Source organism: Papaver somniferum, chromosome 3 (genome assembly GCF_003573695.1).
Source record: "Papaver somniferum cultivar HN1 chromosome 3, ASM357369v1, whole genome shotgun sequence".
NCBI classification, from domain to species: domain Eukaryota; kingdom Viridiplantae; phylum Streptophyta; class Magnoliopsida; order Ranunculales; family Papaveraceae; genus Papaver; species Papaver somniferum.
The window spans coordinates 44,444,652-44,470,123 of NC_039360.1; the positions used below are offsets into that span (position 1 = coordinate 44,444,652).

At 35.1% G+C, this 25,472-nt stretch overlaps 1 protein-coding gene across 1 annotated transcript; it reads left to right on the forward strand.

The window, feature by feature from the left end:
* Positions 1 to 19,523: 19,523 nt before the first annotated feature.
* On the forward strand, positions 19,524 to 22,409 carry LOC113361205 (agamous-like MADS-box protein AGL12). The gene is made up of 7 exons (XM_026604523.1): positions 19,524 to 19,947; positions 20,054 to 20,135; positions 20,951 to 21,012; positions 21,427 to 21,526; positions 21,677 to 21,718; positions 21,817 to 21,858; positions 22,020 to 22,409. The coding sequence occupies exons 1-7, from the start codon at positions 19,766 to 19,768 to the stop codon at positions 22,113 to 22,115; spliced, it is 606 nt and encodes a 201-aa protein (XP_026460308.1). The 5' UTR covers positions 19,524 to 19,765; the 3' UTR covers positions 22,116 to 22,409.
* The last annotated feature ends 3,063 nt before the right edge of the window (positions 22,410 to 25,472 follow it).

Genomic DNA, 25,472 nt, shown 5'->3' on the forward strand with positions numbered 1-25,472 from the left:
ACAATCCCAATGAAGTATTTAAGTCGTTAACCTTGTTTTAGAGAAGAAAACCAAAGGTTAAAGGAGAATCGACTCTAGAGAGCGCACTAGTATCACACAGACGTGTGGGGATTAGTTTTGCACAATGCTAGATGTCTCCTTTATATAGCCTGCAAATCAGGGTTTTGCCTTAGTTACAAAGCAATCCATATTCACCGTTAGATGAAAACCTGATTTAGATTGAAGCTAATATTTCTCAACCGTTAGATCGAAAACTTAGATTGTCACACACACTTGGGTAGACATTTACTGGGTTTGTGAAAACCATGCCCAAACGTGTACGTGTATATTGGTTCAACATAGTAACCCAAAAGGTTAACTATATGAGAAATTCATATTAACCTAGTTCTTCTTCACCATAACTAGTTCAATTGACTCAAATGAACTAGTTAGAGAGTTGTTCAATTGCTATGAGATCTTATGTAACTACACAAGACACAATTGAAATAAAGATGATTCGATTCGATGAATCGGCTCATGAAATTTATAGCCACGGTTTGCATAAAACATTCCTTAGTAATTTAAGTTTCATGTTCAGAGCACATCTTTAGATCATAACCACTTAAGCTCACAAATAAGTTCGCGGACTTAAGGCAACCGGCAAAATTTTCCAAACTCAGCAGAAAATCTCGTCAAAGAGACTTTCGCCAGTTCGCGGACTAAACACGCACACGAGTTTTTGGAAAATCCCTGCAGAAATTCTCGGCAAGAGAACTTCCGTCAGTCCGCGGACTGAGTTTGCAAACTGAGTTAGCGGACTTGGCAAAGCCAATTCCTCCGATTTCTCTCAATCAACAAAGTTCGAAATCTTCGGATTAAGGAATACATGGTTATGTAATCTAAACTCTCATTTCAATCATTGAGTCATTCTCAGATGACGTTATATAGCCGTTATTCACAGACTGTTTCACGTCAGAGCAATTCTCAAAGTAATTGAAACTTTTCATGACTTTCGTCACCAGGTGAAGATAAACTTGATCAAAGAGAAACGCTTTACCAACACACGATTTCGAGAAAAAGATAAGTAGTGAATACTCAGCTCGAAATGTCAAATGTGTATGATCCAGTCTATATAGCATACGACTTTTTGTCTCATAAGAAGTAAGAGATAGAATAGATTGACTTTTGAGTGATAGATAAGTTCAAGTCTCCACATACCTTTTTGTTAATGAAGTTCCACGGTTCCTTGTGTAGATCTTCGTCGTTGTATGATGAATCACCATGAAGTCCTTGAGCTCAACTACACTTTTCTATCCTAGTCCGAGACTTAGCTATAATAGACTAGAAATCAAGACTCATAGTTTTGATCACTAACATTGACAAACATTCTTGATATAGCAACGCATACGAGTTCGACTGAGCTATGCTCTAACAATCTCCCCCTTTGTCAATTTTAGTGACAAAACTATTAATACATATGGAATACAAAAAGATAAACTTTAGTGGCTCCTATTCCATAGTCTAATCTTCAACGTTCCTTGAAATCTTCGTCCTTCCAAGTACTCCAATGATCCCAAAGGTTGTAAGTTTAGAACCACCGTTGTTGAAGATCCGTAGCTATAACAATGAGAGAAATCGAGATTCTCGATCATTATTATACATTGTCATAGTATCATTATGTAACATCAAAGTCCAATTGCATCACGAATTTAACAACAATACTACGGTGATATGTATCATTCCCCCTTAGTCAATACTCCATCTCGATCATGGAAACCACTCCCCCTTACACAATGATCCGAAAACCATATGTATTTGTAGTGTGAACTACATTATTTCTCCCCCTTTTTGTCAATAAAATTGGCAAAGGTAAAAGAACGGGATCATAATGAAATTTCCACAAGAGACATTTCATAGACTAAAAGAAAAAATACATACCAACTTAATTTAGATGCAATCATAAAGCCGAAGGTAAATGCATTCATCAAGGAGTTTTAAGATACAAGATAACCCCTATAAAATTCCACAGCCGCACACCCCGCAAGATATTACCATTAAGCACAAGTTCAAAAGAACTCTCCCCCATTTGATGTCATTCCCGAAAGAACAACAAGAGCGACCTTAATTTCGAAAGAAAAGAAGGATTTTTTAATTGGACACCGAAAACCATGGAAATGATTTTCTATATCCAAAACTCAACCAAAATAATCACAAGTAAACCCATGATTTTTAATCTGAATACGCAACTAAATCAAACCACAAAAGTGATCAATTTAATTGATTGTGCTCAACATAAGAAAACTCACAGCGCTACGACTAAGATAACCACACGGAGATGACTACCTTAATCGTTCAAATACTCAACATAAGGAAAACCTTACGGAATATACGACTATATCAACCAATAGAACATGATAAGTATAGCCGTTCATATACTCAACACAAGAACTTGTGGAATATATGAAAAACTAAACTAGATTAATTACAAGAGAACCTATAATTAATCTAACTGGAATACACAACCAAACTAATCACCGAAGCAATCAATTTTATTGTCAAAAGATTTTTCTCGACAAAAGAAGACTTTCGGAGCAAATAACTAAATAACCAATCAAGATGATTAATTTAGTTTAAGAATGCTCAACATATAGAATCTCATGGAACAACCAACAAGGCCAATATTAATCGACATAGTTGTAAGGTGCTCAACATAAGATACACAATGGAGCCTTCACTGTAAAATAGATCAATGAAGATCAATACCGTGGATAACATACAAGGATCTATTCTATTTTCCATCACTATTTGCATAACGACATAATAGACTTTATCCTTGTCAAACAAAAGATTTCATCCTATTTTCCATCAAACAAATGACTGCATAGGCATAACTTTTGTAATTGTCAAAAGTCCATTCGTCCTTTCATCAATACGAATATCAATTTATGAAGGACTTTACTTTTGACACAATATGAGACCTTCAAGTTCACGGACGCAAACAATACATATCCCATAAAAATATTGCAATACTTCAAAACAGATTAATACTGCAATAATATCATCCTCCAAATATTTTTAGAATTTAAACCAAAAAATCTAAAAACATGAAGATGAAAACGTTGGACATAGCTATGTGTAATCACAATAATTGCTATTCCAAACTCTAGTAATCCTTCTCAAAAATAAGAATAAATGCTCATAAGAAGTTTCCTAGGTATCAAGACAAACTCGTAATGCACATACAAGATGATTTGTCCTTAGAGGGTAGAATCAATCTTTTTCTCCCCGATTTATACCAAGAATAGCTACCACAGGCGTATAAAAAGATTTTCTTAGCAAAGAAGAGCATACAAAGTCAATAACGACCATGCACCATAGTTCACAAAGGATGATTGTGAACATTCAAGAATCCCATAGCAATGCGTACTACTTCTCATTCTTGAACTTCCTTCTTTGTGATTCACCAACAACATTCTTGTAAAATCTATAAATTATCTTAGAAGAGTAGTACTCCAAGAATCCAAGTGCCCAAGTCCAGGAGAAGTGGAACAAGTACGACGAATTGGAGGAAAACACTCAAAAACAAGATACAGAACAAATACCAATCTTAACTCATCCAAATTCAAGTTTTCTCATCTCTATTTTGAATATAATTCAAAAATAAATAGAATGCAAAAAGAATGAGGTCATTCCGAGTTCTTACGAAGAAATTACGGCCGAAACAAGTTTACCGAATATCGACGTCTACAGGCAAGTATGCGTACGGGTTTGCAAACAAATTTTCATAACTTGGAGCAGTTTGCAAACTGGGTATGCGAACTTAAACCCCTGGATTTTAATTTTAAATGATGGTAGCATACTTGGTATGTGTACCATGAAGTCCAAATATCCCGAACTATTATTTTCAAACCTGAACATTTAAGAACCTTAAACACGTATCAAGTTAGGTAGAAAAGAACGATAAGAAAGGTATGTGAATCATTATAAGTTCTCTAAGCAAATAAAAGCACAAATCTTGCTCAAGTTTATAGACATACGTTTTTAGATGAATCCAGTTGAATTCTACAGCCTTACCTAATATAATATGTGCGCCCCAGTTGTTGTGCTTCCCTCACCGTATACATAGCAGCGCATTTCTTGGTGAGAATGCACTTTCAACACAAACAAGTTGTGTTGAGGTGAACAATGTCTTGCTCACCATGGCACCAAGAAAGAGTTTCTTTCCAACAACTCTTAAATCTTGTAGTGTTGAGAAACACCCAAGGAACTGTTTTTATAAGTCTATCAAAGAACTTCAAGAGAACCCAAAAGGATTTGTGTTTCTGATTTCTTGTTTTCCAACTTATAAACAGTTTCTGCAGATAGTTTTTAGTACTGCGAAGGGAAGCTCTTTTGATAAAAAGAGACGTCCTAGATTCTTCATAAAAGAAGACAATACTACTATCTTGATAGGAAGTTTCAGGAATTGAGCAACAAATAAATTCATGCTTTGAGGTGATACATTCAGATGACTGAGATTTAAACTCCTCTTGTAATTCATTTAGTTTATCACAACTAATTGGATTACGCAGAGGAGGAGCATTGCTCTCACTGATTAGTAAATCAATATCAACCTCAACATGAATATTATTCATCATAACTTGATTTAGCCTGTCAAGAGATTCTTGCTCTTTCTGGAGGTATAACTCAACATCAAGAGATAAGCTCTCAAGCTTCTTTTCAAGCCCTGAAAACACTTCAAGGGATTTTAAACCTGGTGGAGGTTTAGATAGAATTTCTTCTACAGATTTTATTAAATCATTCATGGAAGAGAATTCTGAAATCCCTGGATCTGGTGGTGCATTTATTGAGATAACACTACTGTCCATAGAGTCAGATCGCTACAAACACAGACTTGTAAGGTATTGAACGTGTTTGCCTGCTCTGATACCAATTGAAAAAGCGGGGGTCTAACAACACCACCTAATATTTCGCTTAGCAATCTGTATGGACAAACTCCAATATACTTTTTATGAGAATCAACTAGACAGTTAGACTCAATCAATAAAAAGATATATCAAAGAGTTTATATCTCAATCTCTCGATTTGATCTTTACTCAAGCAAATGAAAATCTGCGAGTCTGTATCAAAGAAAGTTAACTTGGACGGTACCAAATACCAATGTCCAAGGATCAATCAATATCAATAAACAACCAAAGGTTGGATTTCCAATTGATGATCTTTAACGCACAACCTGTATTATTTCAATTATATAAAAAAATATAATGCGGAATAGAAATAACACAGACACCAGAAGTTTTGTTAACGAGGAAACAACAAATGCAGAAAAACTCCGGGACCTAGTCCAAATTGAATACACATTGTATTAAGCCGCTACAGACACTAGCCTACTCCAAGCTAACTTCGGACTGGACTATAGTTGAACCCCAATCAGTCTCCCACCGATTCAAGGTACAGTTGTACTCTTACGCCTCTGATCTCAGCAGGATACTGCGCACTTGATTTTCCTTAGATGATCTCAACCACGACTAAGAGTTGCTGCAACCCAAAATCGCAGACTTGATAATAAACAAATCTGTCTCACACAAAAAAGTATATCAAAGGATAAATCTGTCTCCCATAGAAAAACCCTAGGTTTTGTTCCGTCTTAAGATATAAAATCAAGGTGAACAAGAACCAATTGATAATCCGGTCTTATATTCCCGAAGAACAACCTAGATTAATCAATCACCTCTCAACAATCCTTCTTGACTACACAAGCGGTTTGTCGAGGAATCACAAACAGTGAGACGAATATGTTTGTGACTTCTTTATCTTGCCTATCAGAGAACTCTCACGATCTCAAGCCAATCAATAGATTGTACTCATACGATAGAAGATGCAAGATCAGATCACACAACTACGATAAAAGTAGTATCGGCCTGGCTGGACAATCCCAATGAAGTCTTTAAGTCGTTAACCTGGTTTTAGAGAAGAAAACCAAAGGTTAAAGGAGTATCGACTCTAGCGAGCGCACTAGTATCACACAGACGTGTGGGGATCAGTTTTGGACAATGCTAGATGTCTCCTTTATATAGCCTTCAAATCAGGGTTTTGCCTTAGTTACAAAGGAATCCATATTCACTGTTAGATGAAAACCTTATTTAGATTCAAGTTAATATTTCTCAACCGTTAGATCGAAAACTTAGCTTTTCACACACACTTGGGAAGACGTTTACTGGGTTTGTGAAAACCATGCCCAAACGTGTACGTGTATGTTGGTTCAACATAGTAACCCAAAAGGTTAACCATATGAGCAATTCATATTAACCTAGTTCTTCTTCACCATAACTAGTTCAATTGACTCAAATGAACTAGTTAGAGAGTTGTTCAATTGCTATGAGATCTTAAGTAACTACACAAGACACAATTGAAACAAAGATGATTCGATTCGATGAATCGGCTCATGAACTTTATAGCCACGGTTTGCATAAAGAATTCCTTAGTAATTTAAGTTTCATGTTCAGAGTACATCTTTAGATCATAACCACTTAAGCTCACAAACATGTTCCCGGACTTAAGGCAACCAGCAGAGTTTTCCAAACTCAGCAGAAAATCTCGGCAAAGAAACTTCCGCCAGTTCGTTGACTAGGTTCGCGGACTGAGTTCGCAGACTAAACACGCAAATGAGTTTTTGGAAAATCCCATCAGAAATTCTCGGCAAGAGAACTCCCGTCAGTTCGCGGACTTGGAAAAGCCAATTCCTCCGATTTCTCTCAATCAACAAAGTTCGAAAACTTCGGATTAAGGAATACATGGTTATGTAATCTAAACTCTTATTTCAATCATTGAGACATTCTCAAAGGACGTTATATAGCCGTTATTCACAGACCGTTTCACGTCAGAGCAATTCTCAAATTAATTGAAACTTTTCATGACTTTCGTCACTAGGTGAAGATAAACTTGATCAAAGCGAAACGCTTTACCAACACACGATTTCAAGAAAAAGATAAGTAGTGAATACTCATCTCTAAATGTTAAATGTGTATGATCCAGTCTATATAGCATACGACTTTTTGTCTCATAAGAAGTAGGAGATAGAATAGATAGACTTTTGAGTGATAGATAATTTCAAGTTTCCACATACCTTTTTGTTGATGAAGTTCCACGGTTCCTTGTGTAGATCTTCGTCGTTGTATGATGAATCGTCATGAAGTCCTTGAGCTCTACTACACTTTTCTATCCTAGTCCGAGCCTTAGCTATAGTAGACTAGAAATCAAGACTCATAGTTTTGATCACTAACATTGACAAGCATGCTTGATATAACAACGCATGCGAGGTCGACCGAGCTATGCTCTAACAGTATACTATGGGGAGCTTGTGGAACTTCTTCGACAAAAGGTATGTGGAGACTTGAACTCATCTATCACTTGGAAAGTCTATTTCTATTATCTCCTATATTGAGACATAAGTCGTGTTACGATATAGCTTTATCTATACATATTTGAGATTTCGATCTGAGTATATCTCGCTTACATATTTCTCAAAATATGTGTTGGTAAGCTTTCATTTCGACCAAGTTCATCTTATATCATGAGAAAATTACCGAGGAATATCTTACATATTTTGTGTCATACAATCATTTGGTGTAAGACTTTGAATGTTTTGATAATGATTATTTCAATATCTTGAAAATTGCTTTGATGCTGATAGTGTCTGAAAACGGCTATTGTCATTATAGAAGAATGTTTCAATGATTGAAATAAAGAGTTGAGAATGTAACCATGTTTGGATCTAGGCATATATAGTGTGTTCACACATTAGTGTATAAATCCATAAACCGGGAGCCAAAAGTATGCATATGTTTGTATACGAAATTATTGAAGGAGACAGGTTAAGTTTACGTACCCGTACGCATACTGGTGGAAGTTTTCGAACCGAAAATTTCTGCTGAGTTTGGTTTTGACAAACTCTTAACTAGTCACCTTAAGTATGCGTACCCGTACACATACTAGCGGAATTTTTCGAACCGAAAATTTCTGCGAAGTTTGGAAACTAAATAAACTCAAATTCGGTTGCTTAAATACGCATACCCGTATGCATACTTGAGCTGGTTACTTTGTCAAATCGTTCAGTTCATGAACTTAAACATTTAAATCATAAGGAATGCAATCTTTGAAAACCGTGGCTATAATGTTCATGATTGATTCAAGTGAATCAAACCGATTTGGTTTCAATTGTTTTTTCTATAGCAATTGAACAACTCTTTAACTAGTTTCATTTGAGTCATTTGAATTAGTTATGGTTGAGATGAATAAGGTTGATATGAGAGTAATCATATGGCTAACCTCAGTTAACTATTTGTGAAACAACATGGTGTACACGTTTAGGTACGGTTACATAATATGAGGGTACATTTCATTTGTGTGTCAAGCTAAGTTCGATCTAACAGTTGAAACATATTAGCTTGGTTGAATCAGGTTTTTCATCTAACGGCGAATATTGAATGCTTTGTTACCAAGGTAACTTTTATTGCAAACCCTGATTTGAAAACTATATAAAGGAGAACTCTAGCAATTGGTAAACCTAATCCCCATACCTCCTGTGTGTTACTAGTTGCATAACTAGAGTCGATTCTCCTTTAACCTTAGGTTTCTTCTCGAGACCCTGTAGGTTAACGACTTGAAGACTTCATTGGGATTGTGAAGCCAGACCCAACTATTATCTTTGTAGTTGCGTGATCTGATCTTGCTATTTCTATCGCGTTGAGTGCAATTGGAATAATTGGCTCGAGATTTTATATCTCCGATAGGCAAGATAAAAAAATAATCACAAACAACTTCGTCTCATCGTTTGTGATTCCACAATAACTTGTTTCGCTAGTCGATTAAGTTTATTGTAAGGTGATTAATAATTCTAGGCTATTCTTCGGGAATATAAGTCCGGGTTATCAATTGGTTCATGTTCGCCTTGATTTATCAAAAGATGGAACAAAAACTCTTGGGAATTTCCGTGGGAGACAAATTTATTCAATCCTATAGACTTTTCCATGCGAGACAGATTTGTCTATCAAGTCTTCATCTTTGGGTCGTAGAAACTCTTGGTTGTGGGTGAGATCAACTAAGGGAATCAAGTGTGCAGTATCCTGCTGGGATCAGAGACGTAAGGAGCGCAACTGTACCTTGAGTCAGTGTGAGATTGATTAGGGTTCAACTACATTCCATTCCGAAGTTAATTGGTAGTAGGCTAGTGTCTGTAGCGGCTTAATACAGTGAGGTGTTCAATCTGGACTAGGTCCCGGGGTTTTTCTGCATTTGCGGTTTCCTCGTTAACAAAATTCTGGTGTCTGTGTTATTTCTTTTCCGCATTATATTTTGTTATATAATTGAAATATCACAGGTTGTGCATTAAGATCAATCAATTAGAATACCAAACTTTGGTTGTTGATTTACATTGATTGACACTTGAACATTGGTCTTAGGTACCGTTCAAGTTACTCCTCTTATTCAATCGGGCTCGCAGATTTCTATTTGCTGATTGAATTATGAGTTAGAGATATTAAACTCTTTGATATACTTTACTCTAGATCGAGTCTGTCTGTCTAGAAAGTATATTGGAGTAAGTCCTCTCAGATTGCCAAACGAATTGTTGGGTGTGGTTGTTAGACCCCCGCATTTTCAAGATTGAAAAACTTAACATGCGAGGTTATATATGCGATACTCTAGTACTAGACTTGGTCATATTAGTATGATCAAAGTGTCAAGGAAATATATTGAATTATGAAGTATAACGTTTATCTTTTGAATTATGAAGTATAACGTTTATCTTTTGAACTTCGTAAAAGTGACATCGACATAACTATGTAACTTGTTACTTGATTGTGTGTTGGATATATGCGTGATCATCCTAGGAAATCATGTTTTATTACATTGGTTTAAAGGAAGTACATATACGAACTTTCTTTGTAATCGAAAAGAAATCAATAAGTGTTTTAGTCTGGTTTTCTATGAAGATCCGTCGGATGACCACTTCGGACCTAAGGTAGGAATTCAGGTAGAACCGATTTTAAATTTTGTTAGGAATCATGGTAGAACCGATCCCTACCTATATTGGGAGTCTTAGGTAGAACCGATCCTAGCTTTAGTTGGCAATCATGGTAGAACTGACCCCTACCTATATTAGGAGACTTGGTAAAACCAATCATAGATTTTGTTGGGAGTCATGGTAGAACCGATCCCTACCTATATTTGGAAACTTGGTAGAACTGATCTTAACCTATGTTAGGAATCATGGTAGAACAGGTCCTAAGAGCAAAACCGATTTTCAACATTCACATATCACTTTACGGATTTATATGAGCTTGGGATTAGGGTTTTCTAGATAGGAAAGTTCTAAATGTCGACATAATTTGAACATGTACATAAATTTTATCATTGATTTTTCAAAGATCTTCCTTGATACTCAAGATGATCCCAAACCGAAATATTGAGAATCTTTTAATTAAGATTTTCGAATTATATGGTTTTAATTTTCTAGCAATCAAAACATATCTCTAAAAAAACTATATTAGTTAAGTGCAAAATAATATTAGAATTTCTAAAGAGAGATTCCAGAATTACAGGTTGGATATTAGTTGGAAATATGAAAACCGAAATTAGGTACTTTATTGCATATCTTGTGAATCTTTTGGTTTTGGAATTTCCTTGTTGTTTAAACAACCTTGGTATATAAATACTGAAGTTTGTTCTTCTTACAAACTCTCCTAATCCAGGCAAACTTCATTGTTTCTGGTGGAGCCGACTACTAGTATTACTTGTAATACTATACGGAAAAGGAACGTACGCTAATTAGGCGAAATCTCTTATGTACGCTCATCTAAAGACTTATTTGGGAGAAAGAAGCTCTAGAAGGTACTGTTGGTGGGAAACTACATAAGAGCATTGTTATTTAGTTTTTGATTATTGGTTTGATTGACTAACGGTTGTTGAAACTTTGATTGCACCTAGTTTGATTATTTTTGAGATCCTTCTCTTCTGACATAAGGTCACTCAAACTAGATCAACGTATCGACGGGATCTTCAAAACTATTTTTTGATCTGAAGACAACTTGTGATCATCCATTTAATAGACTTCGTTCTGTGCGTGATCGATCATAAGTGGAATCAAATTTGTGGTGTGCAGGTACAATTGAAGATTTGAAGACAAGAAAAATTTTCAGATTGGTTTCGCATCTTGAGATATTACTTTAGGCACACATCTTAATTGGTTGGGATCCAATTATGATCTAATTCATCTTTGATAGATTTGATTAAGTAGTCGTATAGATCAACAACTATCATTTGGTGGTATTCTTCAATATCTGAATCTCATAGTTGTGAATCTAGATCTGATTATTTCGGATCTTGATTGATCTTACTCAAAAAAGGAGTTTACTTGTTTAAACGGAAGAGCGTTTGTCAATACTCAACATATCTTTTCTTAAAAGATTGATAGAGGAGTTACCAAATAGCTTTGTTCCTTTAATGTCTCGAATACGATCAAAATGAGTTGAGTGCTTAAGACTTTACATCGGTAAAGCAACTCAAGGTAGTAATTTATATCTTGAGATTCACGTGTGCCGGCCAAACGGTAGTAAGCGCAGGGATACTAAGAGAACTACGTAATTAGAGGTAGATTACTTGGTCTCAACAATACGAATTTGGCTATGTTCTTTGTATAGCGGCTTAATTATGAAAATATTCAAAAGTGGATTAGGTTCCGAAATTTTTCTGCATTTGCGGTTTTCTCGTTAACAAATATCGTTGTGTGATTTACTTTTACATTCCGCAATTATAAATTATTTTATTATAATTAAAAGTAAATACACTAGTACTTTAATCCAAGACACTTGATTGTGATACTATAGTATATCGGTTTTATACCTTAACTATTATCAAGTGTATACCTTGTTGATGTATTATCTTGACTTTGTTCATAGACGATCACACTTAGTATCGGATTTATAGGTTGCATGAAAAGGAAAAATTATGGTGTACTTGGGTACCTTGTCATTTCAGGCCCGACTATCTTTCATCTTGATAGTTCGAGTATCCTGAACTTGTTGTTCTATTATCGAGGTTTTCGTAATCTCTTTCAGGCAAGATAGATAGAAATCGCAAAGTTCTCCGCGTCTCAGACTTTGTGATTCCTCAAGATAAATATCTGAAAAATTCTCTTGATTAATTAGTTCAAGATTGTTCTTGAGAGGTTGTTAAAGATCCAGGCTTCTCAGCTAACTGAGTGTAAGTGTTCCGAATTATGACCTTTGCTAGCTTTGTCTATGGCAAACAGATTTCCAAGCCTTGATCTAAAGGGAAATCAAATAGGCTTATTTGTTAGAGGAAAATTGGTATCAAAAGTATTCACTTAGGTTGAAGCAACTTTTAGGCTGTAAAGGACGTCAGCTAAGGGAATCAATTGCGTAGAGCCTTCCGAGGTTCAAGAGACGTAAAGAGTGCGACTGTAACTGAACCGCTTGATGGGTAGTTTCAGTCTCAACTTCATTCTGATCTGAAATATGGTAGTAGGCTAGTGTCTGTAGCTGCTTAATACAGTTTGGTATTCAAATCTGGGCGAGGTCCCAGGGTTTTCCAGCTATTGCAGTTTCGTCATTAACAAAACTTCTGGTGCTTGTGTTTTTCCCTTTCCGCATTGTATTGTTCATCTTTATAATTGGATTTACACAAGTAATATGTATTCAATATTAGTATATACGCCCACACTAATTGGATTTACACAAGATATAATGTCGATTTTGAACTGCAAGGGCTAATAGCCTAATACTAACTCATGAATCAAATTTTGGCCATAAAGTTAGATTTTGGGTCATAAGAAAGTTTTGTACGGACTTGAATTTTGAATCCCAAAACAGATTTCGATAATCACGAGAGATGGTATGAGTCATAATGCAAATAATGAGTTACGATTAGGATTTGGATGTTAATTAAGAGACATTTTAGGTCACGCTAAACAAATGTTGGTTTATGACACTTAATTTGGGTTACAAGTCAAACCTTAAGTTACAATCTGTGTTTCAAAAACCGAACCAGATGGTCGGACTTGGAAAACCGTGAACCAATCATAAAACTGATGTTGGTTCATAGTAATGTTGTCATTCTTCTCAAAAAGACTTAATCTTATGAACCGGGTGACCTGGCCGGTTGGACAAGCAAACCTTGTGAATAGGTCGGGTTTTTTATTGGTTTAACCGCATGTTTGAGTTAAAGCAAAATGAAAGTATTGTAAGAGACTCGAGTTAGGAAAACCACTTTGCCGCTTAATGTTGATACAAAATATTTTGTATCCAACATATATATGATATCGTCCGAAGAAGTTATGTAAAATTTCGGCCATGAACCCAATTGACTCAGCGGGTGGACCTGATTGACCCATCATAGTGACTTTTCCGGTTCCATATATGATCCCGTTCTCTGAACATTGGCTATAATGAAAATTTATTTTGTAAACTTTTGAAATGGGCGGGTTAAGAGGTGCGGATTAAAAATCAAGAGTAACGTCTCATTCATCTATAGCTAATTTGAGTGGGAATGTTTGAAAAATTATTTTAGTTGTTGTTTATATCATCCCAAATGAATAAAGAGAACTCTCTATGGAATCTATAGTTTATATGATAAGGAAAAACATGGAATCTATTTTTGACTTCGAATTCCAGATAGAATGTAGATATGATTTTCTAGTGTGAACTAATACAAAAGGTGGGAATCCATCTATTTCGTGGACAATGAATGATTATTTCATAGTCGTGTTATTCTTAATTGACACATTCAAATTGGTGTCCAGTTTTACAAAAACTAACTGGATGTTGTTTTTCTCTCATACATACATAGATTGGCTCCATACCTGGCTTTGACGTATCTGAAGTTACTAAGCCTATGTCCCTTGAGCACCCTGGTCAATCTTGGCATATACTTACACAGCATTTGCTAGACCCTATCCATATAAGGAAGCGGTTATCTCCCAAAGTACCGTTGAGGGGGTTAGAAGCAGGGTCATCTCTGGCTGGATTTGGTATAATTGCTTTTTTTCGTCAAAAAAACACTTTGGTCCCAATTAAATTTAACGACTGATTTATCTTTTTCAATCCTTATTTTATTTTATAGATAATAAAGATTACCTTTAAATATATACAATCAATATTTTTCCTATATTTTATTTATTTATTTATTCAAACTATTTTACATAAAATTTAATTAAATATTTTTTTAGGTTTATCGACACTACTTAATTTTAATTTCATTTTTTGTTTGAAAATTATATCTATAATAAAAGTGGTAAAGTAAAATAATATTTTTTAGCAATCATAATACTACCAGTAATTAGTAACATTAATATTATATATAATAAAAAACTCAATTGCTTTTAAACTCAATAAACTTGAATAAAACTATTTTCAGAGATATGACTTGTTTGTTATTTACTACAACAACAATAATTAAATCTGATATCTTACCAAAGACAATTTGTTTGTTTTTCTAATCAGCTTTAACTTTAAATTTTATTTTACCAAACTTTCAACTCATTTACACAGCACAACACAACAACGCACGGCAGAAAAGTGCTTCTTTAAAAAGCACAACAATACCAAGCCTCAATGTGATCAACCAAAGCCCTAGGCAATCTACTTAATAGGCCCGATGTTTTTGGCCCAATTTTATTATAAAAAATATCTAATGAGATGAGACTCGATCGTGCAATAGATGGTGTATTGCATAAACATTTTCATGGTGCTACGAGAATGACTTTTAAGTGTTATTAAATACTCCCTCCGTTCCTTTTTAATAGGTTGGTTTTGTTTTTAGAGATATTTATGGAAATTAAGAGAACTAATCATTGAAAGTGATCTTAATGACACTTGTCAATAAAAGAAGTGAAGTGAAAAGTGGTCCTAGAAAATTAAAGTAACATTTGACTTTCCCAATTAGGAAACCAGCCTATTTTTTTGAACATTTATTTATAGAAACCAGCCTATTAAAAAAGAACGGAGAAAGTATATTTTTCTCTAAATTTATTTAAAATTCTTACATTTTACCAATTTGGGGCCCTATGCCTAAGTCGCTTAGGCCCCATCACTAAAATTTCTTGTGAGATAAGATAGAAACCATCCTACTATATGTGGTATCACTATCAAGACATCCTCTAGGATAAAATTCTACATATAAAGGACTTTTTTTTTTCTCCAACCATAAAGTCTTTTATCTTCTTTTTTTCTTATTTGCATATGTATAATTAGTTAAAGTAATGCAAACTATTAGGATAGATGAAGAACAGATGTATAATTAGTTAAAGTAATGCAAACTATTGGGATAGATGAAGAACAAGGAGAACCATTAGCGGTATTGGAGGCAGTCAAATGGGCTAAACAGTTGGGGGTTGAAGCCTTGCATCTATAGTAGCATCTATTAATGGTGCAGTGGGAAGAATAAACAGGATAACAAATATTGCGGTTCAGGAATGCATGTATAAGTTTGCTTAGTAGTTTTTCTAGTTGGAAATGCTTTCATGTTAAAAAATATGCAAATTGAGTAGCTGATAAGCTAGCAAAGCATATATACGAAAGTGAATTCTATGAGTGAATAGTACAATAAGCCACCAGTTTTTCTCATAGAATTTCTGAAAAAAGACTTTGTAATTTAATGATTTATTAATGCATTTATTTTTCTTATCAATTTTTTTTCCAATGACTTTTATTAATAAAAATGTGAATAGGATAAGAAAAAGTTTGCTAGGTGAATGTCTAAAGGCAGATGTTCACCTAGAGGACGTCTATCTATTTTTTAAGACATCATCCTCACGTCAATAGGTTAGAGAAGAAATGATTTATTATAAATATGATTTTGGATCCTTTATGGAGTAAGACTTTTTTTTCTTCGCACATAATCCATTGGAGAAGCTATAAAGGTTGCAACCTTGAGTAAAACTAGTTTCTATTTTGGAATTGGGATCTCGGTAAAATATCAAGAAAAAATAATATTCAGATTACAGTTATCCTAAATTTACTATCGTTTTTGTTCGAGAGTCAGTATATAACTATCAGGCAATTTGAGTTCACGTTCTACTAACTTTGCTTTAATTAGTTCGCTCAATCCAGCAAGGGTCGTTTGAGAAGCCAAGGGCCGTGTGACAGGCCAAATTTCGATACCAAGACGACTATGCCCACATTCCATGATAAAGAGAATATGGCGGATTGTTCCCCCTTATTATTGCTTAAACACTATTCAATCATTATTCCGAAAAACAAGTAGAATCATTATTCTGAAAAACAAGTAGAATCAATCAGTCAAATCAAGGAAAATATATCTTCAACAAAAATTATGATTCTTTTAATTAAGGTAGCCAACTGCCTCTCCCCCAATCAATGTTGTTTTGGTGGTTCTTATCTACTATCTAGAATCCAATTATAACTCCTTATGCGTGATGGGACATTGTTAAATGACCATGGTGGAATCCGTAAAGTTCATTAAAAGAGCATCATGGCGAAAGATGAGAATTTATCATGACCTCATTTTAATTCCTGAAAGTGGTAGTGAATCATAGCGAGGAATGAAGGATATCATCCTATATATTCTTTAAGATACTTGGCCCTCGAGTCTTTACGCATTTGAAAGCCGTCTCCAGTGCTTTCCAATAATGCGAACATCATAGAAATCTAATCTGCATTGTGCGAGTCATGACTCATGCGGTTATTTTCGTGTAAACAACAAATGCTCTCCCTAACTGTGTATAACAAAAAATGCGAAGCATGTGCCAGAACGAGGTTCCCGAGTTATCTCTAAACCTGAAATTTTTATACACGCAAAAGTAAATCTCATTGCTTTTTTATGTTAATGCTTAACCTAGTTTCATCCCATATAAGTCCCCGACAAACCTTAATGCATACTGCATGATGCTTAAAAATGAACATTGTACGGCCGATCCTCCTCTGCTTTTCGTTTATAAATTTGCAACTTGAGTAGAGGCGGGGGCAGCACCATTTGTACCAAGTGGAACCAACTGGAGACTAAAAAGAAGTATCTAAAATAGATCATCGACCCACCCACTAATCATATATGCCACACATTTTAAATACCACCAGAGAAAACAGACCCAAAGTTTAAAGCAGAAAAGAAAACCTTTATTTGACATTGACAAGACCATACATAAACTTATTCCTTTCGCAATATTCAATTTCAGACTCAGCTTTATACCTTAAAGCACAAGACATAACACGTGTCATCCATTCATTAGGGTGTGGCCACGTGGCTGCTGTTAAACCCTCCCTCATTTGAGCTTATATGATTTGTAACTTTGACAAACGTTTTGAGGATCTTTTTTAGAAGATATTTTTTCTTTGATCAGGTGTCTGTGTTTGAATTGATGATTGCCTTTGTGAATTGATTAAGATTCTTGGCTCCATGCATATATGAAGTGCAAGGAGATTTAGCTTATTATAGACTATTTTGTGTCATTAGCTTGATAGACCACCCAAAACAAGCCATGTGGGGGGAATGCCTTTTAATCCCACTTACAAACCATGCTAATATATGCTATGATTAGTTTCTGGGGGGAATTATCGCTTGGCCATTCTAAAACAAAGTTCATTCTTTAACATTGTTTAAAATCCATAAAAATTGAAGGTTCATTTAAAATCGAACAACAAATATCAGAGAAATGTAAATCTTCATATTCTTCGTCGTCTTCATCATCTTCAACAACAACAACAGCAGCAGAAAGAAAAAAATTAAAAATCTTCATCATCTTCAACCACAACAACAACAATAGTAGCAAAAAAACATAAAAATCTCCATCCTCTTCATCATCTTCTCATCGTCGTCGTCGTCTTTATCATCATCGCATTCATCATATCATCGTCTTCATAAGCAAAAAATAAAGAAGAAGAAAGAGAGAGAAAGTAGATATGAAAAGAGAAAAAGGAGAGAAAACAAATTCTAGAATAATTCCCAAAAGGGTATTTCTGTTGGGTCCAAACTTATAGTTCAATGGTATCCCATCAAGTCAGGAGTTCAATCACACAAGAACCCTAAAATAGAATTTATAAATAAAAGAACAAATAAAGAACTGAGTTTAGTATTAATTGATACAATGATTGATTAAACCCTAGAACAAACTATGCATATATATTAGAACCTGACTTGAGTCCTAAGCTAATAGCAAATAAGGAAAGATATACTAATTCCTAAAATAACTAATTGGAGTTGGTGTCCCAACAGTTTGTAATAGTGTAGTTGTATAGGCGGGTTATGGCGGGTTGGGTCTAGCAGTGGGGCTATTCCAACTGGTTGGGTTCAGGTAGGGACTTGGTTCCGGCTTTCGTGTATCCAAAAAAAAAAGGGTATTGTTCATCCTAGGACCAAACAGTAATATATACTCTTAAAAAAGACCAAACAGATAGTCGACTAGGTCAATAGGACCAAACTCATTATTTCTAGGACTATATGGTAGTTTCTACTGGTTTCTAACCCCTACTTTCTAGGACTATGTGGTCTGTTTTCTAACCCTTAACCACCGGGTCCATCTGCTGTTATTTTCAATGAAATTTGGTAACCCTCTATTGGTTGTAGCAGTGGAATATGATGTCCACATACCAAATATTACATTACTTTCACCCACTAATTTAGCTGTGGAATCATCATCAATACAATATCAGGTTCGGTTCCGTTCTGTATCAGAACATATGCATATAAGATATAACCACTAAGGATACTTATGAGTTGAGCGGAGGGTCTCAGCCAAAACTCTTGTAATTCACATCATCCCTCGAGGCTGGATATATGGGTACATCCACACACATCACATTATCTGATACATCACTCTACATCATAGTAAACACTCTTAAAGTTAGTGGGAAAAATCTATAAATATATCTGATAAAGATAAAGAGACTCTTTTCATTAAAAAAACTCCCAACCTTAAATGTATAATATTTCTGTCACAAAAGAAAATAGTGAAGTGCGTGAAGAGCAAGAGATCAAAGAAAAAAAAGAAGGCCAAAAGGCGAACAAGAGGAGTAAGGCCCCAACTCAACATGGGTTGCTTATTGGTTCATTAAACTTCACATGCAAAAGCATTACAACCTGACTAAGCAAAATAATTTCTCCCATTTACAAATCGAAACCCTAATTGATAAGTAAAATTTAGGTATATAAACTATCATAGACTAAGTGTACTTAGAACCTAATAAAAAACTGACATCTGTATCTATAAGGTTGGGACCATTTGATTTGTCAAGGGAATATAGTAAAAGTTATACAGGTCCACATCTAAAATACTAGTTATATATGTGTGTCAAACCTTGATTGGGTTTGCATGCAAATGTGTGTGAGCTTGCAATCGTCCACATTAGGGCAACATATATTAAGGCAGCAAGCCATTCCCAAGTCTGAAGGAAGCACACAAAATAACTAGTGAGGTGTAAAGTGAAGAGCACTAGAACTTATTCCATCGGTAGCAGATCAACGAATAAGAAAGAGAGAGAGTGGAAGTGAGAGGGAGATTCATGCTTATATGAAGTCACAATTTTGTAGAGTGAAAACCTTACAAGTTGTGAGAAGTTTGGGGAGAGAGGGCAGAAGAAGAGAGTACTGCAACCAAAGAATTGCAAACAGCCTCGAAGCTAGTCTAAACTAGTGGGAGGTTGTCTGCAAAAGGCAGGCTAGTTTTACCATCATCGTCAAGAAAACATTTAAACCAAGAAATTATTAGGAAACAACAAAAAAATTAACTTCAGTTTTTTTAATCGATAGTTTGAAAATGGCTAGAGGAAAGGTTCAGCTGAAGAGGATTGAAAACCCGGTTCACAGACAGGTGACGTTTTGCAAACGGCGTTCTGGACTGCTTAAGAAAGCCAAGGAGTTGTCTGTACTCTGTGATGCTGATGTTGGTATCATCATTTTCTCAAGCCATGGAAAGCTTTACGAGCTTGCTACCAAAGGGTACGTCTTTATGTCTAAAACCTTTCTCTAGGAACTTACTTGCACTTATAATAATGAGGAATACAGTTTAAGATAGTGATTTGTACGTACTATTTCCCCGGTACAGAACCATGGAAGAAGTGATCGATAGGTATGCTGAAACATCACGAGGGGCACAAATTGCAGAAGGTGTACAAAAACAAAGCCTGGTACGTATTTACTCACCACTTATACGTCATTATGTACTAGTATCATACATACATACTATATCATTTTAATATTCAGAAGTTAAAGATGTAGAGTGTAGACAGTGTTTGAAGTTTGAACCTAGGTAAAGATTTTAGCCCTATGATAACAAAATTTTGCCATCCCTACCGACAAGTAAGAGCATATATATTTTCAAGACATCAGCGAATCCACTGTCCTGAACTTTTAAGATGCCTTATGTGAAAGTTACTGCTTCATTACAGAAAGTAGTTATTAATCACAAATAAATAGTCTTGCTCATACCACCTAGACTCTAGTACTGCACACTTAACTTAATATTTTGACACGAAAGGTAAGAAAAATTTAGCTGCGAATAAGAAACTTGAAGGATCATAAATGGTGAAGAAATTCCTTACCAGGAAATAATGCATGCTCCTCTGATTGACCTCTAGCCTTTCCCTAGCTTGTTCCACTAGTGAGTTTTATGCTTAAATGGATCTATATATAATATATGGGTCGACCACCAAATTATTCTTGCCACAACATAGAAGAAGAATCGATCTAAGTAAAATTATTGAATTATTGAAGTTCTTTTAATTGATGAATTCATTGTAGTCATAGTCGATCTCTTTATTAACCCTTTTCTTATCTTGATTGGTTATTCCCTCTAATCAAAACAGTCAAAACCCATGAACCCAAATTTTAAATTAAAATGCTTTAGCCAAAAACATGCATGCACATTTCCTTTATTAGAGCTGAAAAATCCATGAAAATTAGCTTAGAGCTAGCTAATAAAGTTATATTCTTTGTACATCAGGAACCCGAGGAAGACATCGCTACGATGAAGCAAGAAATTCAGCTTCTCCAGAAAGGGCTCAGGTAAATAAAGAAATCAGATTTGTGTTTTTTAACTTGTAGATGTCTTCGTAATGTGTTTACATTCACAATGACATTGAGAGTCCACTATACGGGAAGTAAATTGAACAGCTGATTCCATGTTTGCTTTAAGTAAAGAAGCATCACCGGAAAGTCCAAATTTTACGATGATTATTGTATTAGTAAGCTTTTGCCGGTTTTTATTTTACTAATAGTTTACTTAAAGATGTACCTATAAAGATGTACCACCCCTAGACCCCTAGTAATTAATTAAACAAAATTCTAGCTCAGTATGTAGACCGGGTCCAGGTTAAATGTATACATGTAGTGAGATGACAATAACAACCAAAATAAGTAGTTTATTTCCATCAAAAAGAAAGTAACATCTTCTGGTAATGGCGTGATAATGGATTTCAGGTATATGTTTGGCGGAGGAGCTGGGATTATGGGTTTGGAAGAATTAGATGCATTAGAAAAACATCTTGAACTTTGGATACGTAATATCCGCTCAACCAAGGTATATATTGATTGTCTTCAGCAGTTCAAATTCTTCATTGTATTGAAATATTAATGTAAGCAGTAGATATCTATCTTATACATGAGACTATATTCTAATTGTGGTAGTATATCATGGAATAACAAATTTGCTGGAAATTCTTTTACGCAGATGCAGATTATGTTCCAAGAGATTCAGATGTTGAAGAATAAGGTTAGACCATAATTCGTTTACTTTAGAAAAATGACCAAACAATTAGCTATTTTGTGTGTTTTCTCATTTTGCCGACACCTTTGGTTCTTTTTTTGAAGGAGGGAATTCTGAAAGCAGCAAATGTGATTCTTCAAGAGAAGGTAACAGGAAATTAGATGAGATTGATTCAGTGTGTTTCCAATTTCTTGAGTTTCAATCCTGACATATCTAACGTGGAATTTTGATGCAAAATACATTCATGTGATTCTTCTAACGCAACGTTTTTTTTTTTTTTGCTTTTTTGGCTTATTTTTTTTTGCAGATAGAGGAGCAAAATGTAATATTTGACATGTCTCCGATAATGTCAGGATTTCCATATCAACTAACAATACCAAGTGATACATTCAACACATTCTAGTAGAAAGGGGGTCATTTAAATCTAATTATAGTATCAGTTGTAGTTATTGTGTAGCCAAGGATTATCTTAATATTGGTGTTTCAAGATAATTTGTGATTAATTAGTTGTTTTGTGTCCAGGTAAATGACCCCTAATACCTATAATAATCACAACTATGTTTATGTTAGTTAATTTGCTTTGAGAAGTTTGTAACTGCATGTATCATCCATGTAGGGATTGCTTGGTGTATTCGTTTATGTGTGTTATTTGCTACATTAAAACCTTATTGTTATATTATTAATTATTGTCAGTGTGTATTAATTGGCTGCACTAAATCTTTGTTTACCAGTTTCGGCTACCAGTTTTTGGTATTTGATGGTTGTAACAGTTGAATTCTCTAATCTGTGTAGAGTCTTGAGTGTTGATGGCGAGTTTGAATATGTTGTAATGGTTGTAATCTCAAAAATCAGTCATGTAACAATTTTGAAACTGTTTAGTATATGATTGTGTGAGGTTGGCCTCTTTTCCGAAAATAAATAAATAAATAAATCTTTGTTTACCGTTAAGCCAGGCTCTTCTGCTGTTATATGCTGCTGGTTTGTGGTCGTATAACCAAGTGCTCCATTGTACTTTTTGTGCTATGATATCATGCATCTTCTAACCTTCATTTTCTTAAAAGAAAAAATCTTGTAACCTTTCATTTGAAAAAACAAAAACTGTTTACTGTATGGATGATGTGCATGGTTAGTATAGAAAATTTTCATTTACTCTTTCCACAAATTCCACTAGTTCAATTTTGTGTTGGAATTTTAGAACAAATTTAGGAGATATACGAGCATGGTTGTATTGCTCGTACAGAGCTCCTACGAAGCAAGACTAACACTTAACCTCTCAAAGAACTCTTAATCTTATTACTAACTTCTGCTTCGTTACCATTATAAATGAATGTATCATTTCCTATTTATAAGCACTACACCATATTGCCTAGAATACTTTAGAAAACACTAACACAATCACCTACTTTCTAGAACATTCTTACTTGACCGACTTTAACTGTCTCTTGAACATTCTAGATACATTTGACTCTAGCTAACTCTAGAAGCTTCTAAACTATTCTAATTAGTTAATTCCACAACTTTCATTGTGTAGAATTTACTACATTTTTCTAAACTAATCTAGACAACTCTAGATTACAAATTACTATTTCCAACATCCCCTCCTAATTTGAAATCTCCATTGCATTTGAAGTTTCGATCTTTACCCAATTTTATCATTTATTCTTCACTTCTCATGCTCGTTGTGTAGTTTTTCCTTTTAATGCCCGCGACATTTCTTTTTCTGCGTCAACACGCCTCATTTTCTCCTAATGTCTCCATAACTCTTTTCTGTCATCCTCTTTTCTTCCAGCTAGCCCACCTTTTCCGCTAGCATCCCAGTGGGTGCGGTCCCACCGTCTCGGCCTTCACTCGGCCCGGCCTTTACGCGGCCTTCCTGTAGCCTTCACTCGGCTACTTCTGCCACGATTAGAGGAGTAAAATCTCGTGACAACATGTATTTTCCCATGCCATGTACGAAAGTGTACTCTTTTCCACATGCACTACCTACAACTTCTCTTTTCTCTTTCTCACTTTCATTTCATGGAGACTCCTTTACATCTTCAATGGAACTGAGAACTACTGTATCTCACGAGCAAACATCTTCTTTTTTCTCAACTTCTTGTCAATTCTATTTTAGGTAGACATGGATGATAACATTCATATGGGGTCTAAAACAAACATCCAAAACTCGAAAACTCAAACTTCAAATAGTTGAGAGTCATGTATGCCTTCACTTTCTTCGATTCATTTTCGCATTTGCTTTGAACTCCACAAGATTTTTAATTCGTACGGCTTACACGCCCCATATGGATCGAACCTCCGCTCTGATACCATGTTGGAATTTTAGAACAAATTTAGGAGATATACGAGCATGGTTGTATTGCTCGTGCAGAGCTCCTACGAAGCAAGACTAACACTTAACCTCTCAAAGAACTCTTAATCTTATTACTAACTTCTTGCTTCGTTACCATTACAAATGAATGTATCATTTTCTATTTATAAGCACTACATCATATTGCCTAGAATACTCTAGAAAACACTAACACAATCACCTACTTTCTAGAACATTCTTACTTGACCGACTTTAACTGTCTCTTGAACATTCTAGATACATTTGACTCTAGCTAACTCCAGAAGCTTCTAAACTATTCTAATTAGCTAATTCCACAACTTTCACTGTGTAGAATTTACTATATTTTTCTAAACTAATCTAGACAACTCTAGATTACAAATTACTATTTCCAACATTTTCTAGCCTATGTATATTCTTTCGAACTCTTACCTTGATATCTAGCCCAAACACTTGAATGAAGCTTAGAGCACCTACGGTGGAGCTAAATTCCCAGCTGTCTATGCTTATTTAATTTTCTGCTCATAGTGGCATATTATAAAGGTGGTGCACGATATGGTAGTCTCACAATGCTGAATCTAGCATCGGACGATAGCTTAATTATGGTGCTTTAAGCGGGATGTGAGATCCAGTTTGTTCCCGATGCCATCTTCTCTTAGAGTTTGTTTGGGATGTTAAGATCATCATTTTGAGCTTAACATAGGACTCAAACACTCAAGTCTTGGAGTGTACAGACTCAATCTCAGTGTTAAGCCAGCGTCAAAATGAGCCTATTTCTGAGTGAGTCCAACGCCAACCAGGATCAGTTTCAAGATGAACGAATTCAAAGTTCACTGCACATCGACTGTAGTCCAGAATCGTAAATAATATTTGTCATCTACTAACCAAAAACGATCTACTGCATTTTAAAAGATTATTTTTGAGAAACATTTACTAGGAATATCTGTTTTCATGCACCCTCATCACTCATCAGAAAGAGGGTCATACCACGCTCGTTCTTCTGCAACGCGTTGTTGTTGCTTTCTCAATAAAACCTGCCAACGTCCCAACTTAAATTCTTCGAGATTACCTAGGAGATGAACATTTACTCAAAAGTCAACCTCCTACAGTTGACTCAATATCTCATGTGTTACATCAGCCGTTGATGTATTTTTCTTGTTTCACTGGCTGTTGGATTTGTTTTGCTTTAAATCAAAAGGGTTTCTATGGAGCCCGCACTGAGACAGATATTCAATGAGGATCATAGGGTTTAAGTGAATGAGACATTTATGAGGAGGAAATCAAGAAAATACCAACCTTTTTCTCTTCTTTTTCTTGTTATTCTCAAAACACTGCACAGAGCTTGAGTTAATGTTGAACATTTAAAACCTTTGAGTTTAAATTAGTACAACAGAGAAATTTTGAAAAACCCTTCATCATGCAGAGTTTAGT

Bases quoted from the DNA above. Each gene is read 5' to 3' on its own strand.
- LOC113361205 (XM_026604523.1), top strand. From the start codon at position 19,766: ATGGCTAGAGGAAAGGTTCAGCTGAAGAGGATTGAAAACCCGGTTCAC. The intron at 21,527-21,676 runs GTATATATTGAT...TCTTTTACGCAG, and splicing joins GTAATATCCGCTCAACCAAG to ATGCAGATTATGTTCCAAGA. The intron at 21,859-22,019 runs GTAACAGGAAAT...TTTTTTTTGCAG, and splicing joins ATGTGATTCTTCAAGAGAAG to ATAGAGGAGCAAAATGTAAT.